This window comes from Sardina pilchardus, chromosome 22 (genome assembly GCF_963854185.1).
Source record: "Sardina pilchardus chromosome 22, fSarPil1.1, whole genome shotgun sequence".
NCBI classification, from domain to species: domain Eukaryota; kingdom Metazoa; phylum Chordata; class Actinopteri; order Clupeiformes; family Clupeidae; genus Sardina; species Sardina pilchardus.
Genome location: NC_085015.1, coordinates 4,990,988 through 4,998,487, shown reverse-complemented (window position 1 = coordinate 4,998,487; position 7,500 = coordinate 4,990,988). Strand labels below are relative to the sequence as shown.

The following is a 7,500-nucleotide window of genomic DNA, read 5'->3' as shown; positions in this document are numbered from 1 at the left end:
ATTGTTTTTTTTTTGTGTGTGTGTGTGTGTGTGTGTGTGTGTGCGTGAGTTGATAGATGTGAGACTCTCTCTCTTGATTGTTTTTCAGCGTTTGTCATGTCAGATGAAGTGAGGGAAGAAGAAGATGCTGGACATTCTCCTGATAAGACAGGTAGTGTGTCTGATGCTCCTTAAACCTTGGAAGTGTGTGTGTGTGTGTGTGTGTGTGTGTGTGTGTGTGTGTGTGTGTGTGTGTGTGTGTGTGTGTGTGTGTGTGTGTGTGTGTGTGTGTGTGTGTGTGTGTTTGTGTGTGTGTGTGTGTGTGTGTGTGTGTGTGTGTGTGTGTGTGTGCGAGTCTGATGCTCCTTAAATCTTTAACCTTAGAGTCGATAGTGTGTGTGTGTGTGCGTGCGTTGAAAGAAGTTGGAAAATAATGTGCAATTCTAGAAATTGAGGTACTTTGTGTGTATGTGTGTGTGTGTGTGTGTGTGTGCGAGCAGATTCGGAGCACCAGCTGGTCAAACAGGAGGTCACTCAGGAGGGATCAGTGACATGGCGGGTATACCACCAGTACTGCAAAGCTGCAGGAGGTAGACACACACACACACACCCACACACACACACACACACACACACACACACACACACTCACATGTTCACATCAAGTCAACCAGTGGTCCCAAGATATCTTCTCATAAAAACATTGCAGGTGCTCTTACAGCCTCTGTACAGTGTTGAAACCCTGTGGCCAGGGCTAACCTTCACTTTGAGAAGTTCCCACTCAGAGATTATTGCGACAACAGCAACAAGATTACAGTACTCATACGAAATCCACAAAGCAATTAAATCATTGTGCGTGTGTGTGTGTGTGTGTTTCCAGGTTATATCCTTCTCTCTTTCATCATGCTGATTTATGTTCTGCTGGTGGGGATGACGGCCTTCAGCAACTGGTGGCTCAGCTACTGGATTGAACAAGGATCAGGGGTAGGCCTACACATACACTCAAATACACTCACTACCTGTATATGAGAGCTTTTAGTTACCTAATTTTATCTTGTAGCCTATTCCGTTACATTATTTGACATTATACAACAATTGGGTTATATGAAGCTGTTTCTTTGTTTCTGATTGGCCGAGAGACGTTCCATGAGTTGAAATATCCCATGATAATCAGCTCAGACTTTTCACAGCTAATAATAAATCACTCCGCGATACAATATGAAGTTGTGAAGTTTTAAATGAACTGTCTAACGTTGCATCCAAGCTGAAATACAGACGCTCAGAACATAGTATATGACGGGGGTGGATTTTAGCTGGTTGGATGGCATGTAGGCGAAGTAAAATAGTGATGTTTCAAAGCTACACCTAACCGTACGCAATGCGAGCTAACGTTTATTAAGCTACATTGCTTGACAACGGGAGAGATGGAACTAACGACTGGCCTTTGGCCATAGCAACCATCTATTTAGAACTAGTAACAGCAGTTTGTCCTGCAAGTAATAGAAATTTGTGGCGGAAAGAAGTAGTTCTACAAACAAGACAGTTTTAGCGATTGAAACATTTACATTATAATGGGCACCCGTGGGAATATCCAGCAACAACCCACTCCTTCTCTTGCTATATTGCTTAATTCTACTGCTGCTATTTACATGATTTTCCTATCCACGATATTCCGTAGCCAACAATGGGGGTCGCCATGACACTGAAAACGGTTATCTATTTCCGGCGAAGCTGCGTTGTATCAGAGCCCGCCTACGGAGAGTCTTGCCACTCGTTATTGTCCCATTGTAACGACTTTTGGTTGCAGTTCCACCAGAATCGCCTGAGTGCAGAATGAATGGGAGTCTATGGAGCTAGACGGCTAAATTTGGCTCTTTCACCCAATTGTTGTTGAGAAATCTCAGATTTGATTGTAGTTTTTGCAAGTTTAACATGGGTTATAGGTCAAAAGTCGAATGAATGAGTACTTATGTCCTTTCAATTTCTTAGAGGTTGAGATGTTGTACACACACGCTAGCATTCTGCTAATGAAGCTTGAGTGCATGACGTCATTTTCACTTTAAAAGACGTTTTAAAGCAAAAAAAGTGACTCTAAAAAATCAAACACCACGCAATGCTTAATTTTTTTGCATCCCCTTTCAAAATAACATTCAAGTTAATTGACAAAAATTTATATTCTGAGAAAAGTGGATTCTGAGGGGTATTGCTCCATAGACCTCCATTCATTCTGCACTCCAAATATGAGCGCCCTCATATGGAACCAGCGTGGAACTGCAACCATTTCAAAACCGGAAGTAAAACGACAGTGGCAGTTCTCCCCTTATTAGACATTCTCTGGTTGTATCTATTTTAACGTGACGGTTGACAGTGCTTAACTTATCATAACGCATGTAAAAGTAAACTTTTCTATTTTATATCAGTTGTGTGTGACGTAGTTTATCCATGCTGAGGGCAGAATTGTCAACATTTCGAAAGAAATCTAAGTTGAAGCATATTCTAGTTAGCTACCGAGAACGCAAATGTAAACAGAATGATTAGAAGTTGAAAACAGTATCGGAACGATACATATTTCCGGGTTAAGGAATAAGGTGGATACAGTACCGAAGTATGATGTTCCATTTCCATGACAACAGTGTCACTGGATAGAAACAAACTTTCGAAGTGCCTTCAATAGCATTGAATATAGACGTGGCATCATCTTAGCATCATGCCCATAACCTTTGTTATTAGTAAACTTTGTGTATCTTCTCAATGCTCGGGTTCATGTGTAGAGACAATAATGATACTTTGATCAAAGTTTTGTTTTAAAAAACAATGATTTTGACACGAACATGTGTCAGAATAGTAGTGCCCCTACGATTCCTGTTCTAAAAGCCATTAAACCTTAACATGGCAACACGGACAAGCTTAAAGGGATAATCCGGAGTGAAATGCATTTTAGATCAATTTTTCGGACTATTGGGAGTACATACGTTGAGTTGACACCAAAATCATGTCATTCGGATGTATTTTGAGAAAGTTCGAGTTCACAGTTTTTAGCCAAAACTCGTTAGCCTTCAAGTGACCGGGGCAAGTCCTTTCGCCACTACAAAACGCTATTTTTATACCTCTTCTACTGTTCCAAACAACACTATAATTACGTGGTAGTGAGTAGAGGGTCCCTAAAGCCAAACCGAAGTATCCCCACGTCTTTATGTGGTCGGATAGAGAGTCCAGAATGAATTTAATCGAGTCAGTACCTTCCGGAAATGTCGCTGCGGCAGCTGCGCAACGCTTCAACAACACTTTACTAACATTTCCGGAAAGGTACTGACTCGATTAAATTCATTCTGGACTCTCTATCCGACCACATAAAGACGTGGGGATACTTCGGTGACGGTGAACTCGAACTTTCTCAAAATACATCCGAATGACATGATTTTGGTGTCAACTCAACGTATGTACTCCCAATATTCCGAAAAATTGATCTAAAGTGCATTTCACTCCGGATTATCCCTTTAAAAGTGGTGCTTCCAACGCAATTATGCTTTTAAACTAAAGTTTTTCTCGGGTACATTCACAAAAACACCCTAAGCTGTATATTGGCGAGAATAACGCTTGAAGTCACGGAAGTCACGGAATGGTGCCATAACAACAACCTGCTCCTGAATGTGGAACCAAAGAGCTGGTGATCGACTTCAGGAAAAAATCAACCTCACACACCAGTCCTTATTAACAGTGCTGCAGTGGAGACTGTGGAGCACATGAAGTTTCATCAACAACATCATAGATTATTTATTGATTTTAAAACTTGTATTCTTCTAGCTGCTGATGGTGTTTTATGGCTGTTTTTATGGTGGTCCTATGCAACGCAATTTCGTTCCAACTGCACTTCTTGAAGTGGTTGTTTGGAATGACAATAAAAACTCTTGAATCTTGAATCTTGAATCACAAGCACATAGCAGCATAGCTACTTTAACTTGGTTAGGTAACTGGGTTCCAGCTCATATCTGTTTGGCGTTGCAGAACTGGACGAACTCCACTCTTCAGGGGGCCTCTGCAGGAGACGTCTCCCTTAATCCTGACCTCCACTTCTACCAGATGGTCTACGGCCTCACTGCGGTTGCCATGGTAATCTTCAGCCTCATCAAAGGCTACTGCTTCACCAAGGTGACGCTAGGTGCCTCCTCCAAACTCCATGACACAATGTTTCACAAGGTAAGACATCACTCACACACATACACACACACACACACACACACACACACACACACACACACACACAGCTCCAGCCCCTAACATCCTCGTCACTTGCAGATCCTCTTCAGTCCGATGAGCTTCTTTGATACCACACCCACGGGCCGCATGGTGAACCGGTTCTCCAAGGACCAGGATGAGCTGGACACAGCTCTGCCCTTCCACATGGACAACTTGCTGCAGTTCGGCCTCATGTTCACCTTCATCATCGTCATCGTCTCCTCCGTCTTCCCCCTCATGCTCATTGCCATGGCCGTGCTCGGACTTGTCTGCGCTCTCCTCTTCTAGTTAGTGTGTGTGTGTGTGGGCGTGTGTTTTTGTGTGTGTGTGTGTGTGTGTGTGTGTATGTATGTGTGGGCATGTGCATTTGTGCGTGTTTCTGGATGTGTATGTGTACATGTGTTTCTGTCTGTGTTTGTGTGTGTGTGTGTGTGTCCGTGTCTGTGGGTCTGTGTGTGATAAAACAAGGCATGTTTGTATTTTTATGCCATTCTCATGCAACTGAAATGCGATTGTGGGGTAACTAGTACAGGGATGCAAACACACATGTGGTCAAAAAAGAGAGAGCCTCGGAGCGGGGGGGGGGGGGGGGGGTAGGTGTGCTTAGGTGCGCAGTGTGGCGCCGGTGGCAGTGGCGTGGTGCATTATGGGTATCGAGCATCTTGGAGGAAGGCCTATATATGGTCACTACGGTGAATGTAGGGGGGTCATGATGTTCAGTACTTTACTCTGAGTCAAAGTTGCTGTACCATCATCATTATCTTGGCAAACTATTGCACCTTGAGCATGCAGTGTATGCCGAAAAAAGCCATTGTAGTAGTGTTTGGGCACTGAAATCTTGAAAGAACACCCAGTGCAACTTTTTTTTGTTTCGTCCAAAATGATTTTTGCAAATTGCAAAATCCCCCTAAACTTGCTGTTTAGGCCTACATAGCCTATTAGCCCATGCCTACACATTCTAAGGTTTCAGTGAAATATTGGCACACCACTAATAATATAGACAAAACAATTACTGCCAAGTACAAACAAATGATGGGAATACTATTTTTTATATAAGCTAATGTCCAACCAGCTCCTCTATAAGACTAGCTCTTCTCAACATTGCTTTATTGTGTTCTATATTCTATACTATAGCTATTCATTATGCAAGTCCCATATCCTACACTTCTACAAGTTTTTTTTTGTCAAGGCAGGTTGCTGCACTGCCAGCTACATCTAATCCAAACATAGTAGGCCAATAAAAAAAAGAGGATATTGGCCCCAGCCGTGGCGCAACTGGCTGGGCCACCTGCACCACACGCCGGCGACCCGGGTTCGATTCCCGCCCCGAGGTCCTTTCCGGATCCCACCCCGACTCTCTCACCCATTCGCTTCCTGTCTCTCTCTACTGTCCTGTCATAATTAAAGGCACAAAAGCCCAAAAAAATATACTTTAAAAAAAAAAAAAAAAAAAAAAAAGAGGATATAGTTGGTTGGTAATCTAAATGCAAAAAATGATAAGGGCTAAGCCAAAATTATGCTAATCGTGATTAGCCACATTGCTACAATTCAAACGATGTTGACATAAATGAACAACTACTACAATAAGGCCATGTTTTCCAATACAACTGCTAAACAACATAACATGACAAATTAGCCTCACTCACGTAATTGTCTTCCCATAATAGGCTAAGTAGGCATAGTCTAAAAAACAATTCTAGGTTATGCTCCACGGTAGACAGATGTGCTCCTCCCGACACTTAAAAGACAAAGGCTATTTTTGGACATATTACGGTAGACACAGAGCTGTTTGATCTGATCTTAATCCTGATTTTATTATTGATGATATCAGCAGAGTCAGCTTTTATAACCCATCCAGAGGTGTGCATGATGAACTAAACTTTATCCACATAGTAAGCGGAGGACATGCGTAAAGGTGCGAAATCTGGTTATCCATAGGCAAAGTAGTCTACCGTTCTCCGTCACTGCCCTCAGTGAATTCTTTGATGTCATTAGATGTTTCCCCTTGTCACATGCAATTCAATGGACAACTTCAAAGTTTTCTTCTTCATTTACTCTGCATCTCAATTATCTACAGACCCCCCCCCCCCCCCTAAAAAAAAAAACTCTTCGTATTTGCATGATTCACACAAGTCCCACAAAGCGACGTGAAAAAAGCGGGAGGCGCCGAAAAGCGAGCTGTTTGCATCCCTGCTAGTAGGACAGTGGTACAAATTTTCAATGGTTGAATAGTACTGACAATATTTTTGTCTTCCATTCTATGAAGTCAGGCTAAGAATAATACTTTTTAAGATATGAATGTCCAAACATGGACTCCAAGATAAGGCCATTTTAGGGAGTGTAAACAATCAAGGGCAAAAAGACTATAAAAATTAGAAATGAACAAAAATATTTTACAGGGTTTAGTTATGGAACCTAAACATTGTGTAGACAAACTTTGAGGAAAATCAGAGCTGCATTCATTTTCCTGTATTTTGTCTGATTTTATTTGAAGGAGACCTCTCAGTTGTTCAGTGTGTGTGTGTGTGTGTGTGTGTGTGTTTGACAGTCTGTCCCAGCGGACCATCCATGAAATGAAGCGTTTGGAGAACGCGAGCCGCTCACCGTGGATCTCTCTCACTACCTCAGTCATCCAAGGCCTCAGTACTGTACATGCCTACAACAAGAGAGAGCAGTACATCGAGCAGTAAGAACACACACACACACACACACACACACACACATACACAGCCTCGTCACTGTCCATGTCTACGACAAGAGAGAGCAGTACATCGAGCAGTAAGAGCACACACACACACACACACACACACACACACACACACACACACACACACACACACACACACGTCACTGTCCATGCCTACGACAAGAGAGAGCAGTACATCGAGCAGTAAGAACACACACATACACACACACACACACACACACACACACACACACACACACACGTCACTGTCCATGCCTACGACAACAGAGAGCAGTACATCGAGCAGTAAGAACACACACACACACACACACACACACACACGTCACTGTCCATGCCTACGACAAGAGAGAGCAGTACATTGAGCAGTAAGAGCACACACACACACACACACACACACACACACACACACACACACACACACGTCACTGTCCATGCCTACGACAAGAGAGAGCAGTACATCGAACATTAAGAGCACACACACACACACACACACACACACACACGCACATACACACACACGTCACTGTCCATGCCTACGACAAGAGAGAGCAGTACATCGAAGAGTAAGAGCACACACA

The 7,500-nt window shown here is 42.9% G+C and overlaps 1 protein-coding gene across 1 annotated transcript in view; it reads left to right on the top strand.

Moving 5' to 3' along the window:
* The window catches only part of LOC134070526 (ATP-binding cassette sub-family C member 12-like), a 27,292-nt gene that overhangs the window by 14,999 nt on the left and 4,793 nt on the right, over positions 1 to 7,500 (top strand). The window contains exons 13-18 of the mRNA XM_062526911.1: positions 89 to 151; positions 480 to 569; positions 860 to 963; positions 3,985 to 4,176; positions 4,276 to 4,502; positions 6,764 to 6,901. Of these exons, the coding sequence (XP_062382895.1) occupies positions 89 to 151; positions 480 to 569; positions 860 to 963; positions 3,985 to 4,176; positions 4,276 to 4,502; positions 6,764 to 6,901 (814 nt within the window). The remainder of the gene's footprint in view (positions 1 to 88; positions 152 to 479; positions 570 to 859; positions 964 to 3,984; positions 4,177 to 4,275; positions 4,503 to 6,763; positions 6,902 to 7,500) is intronic.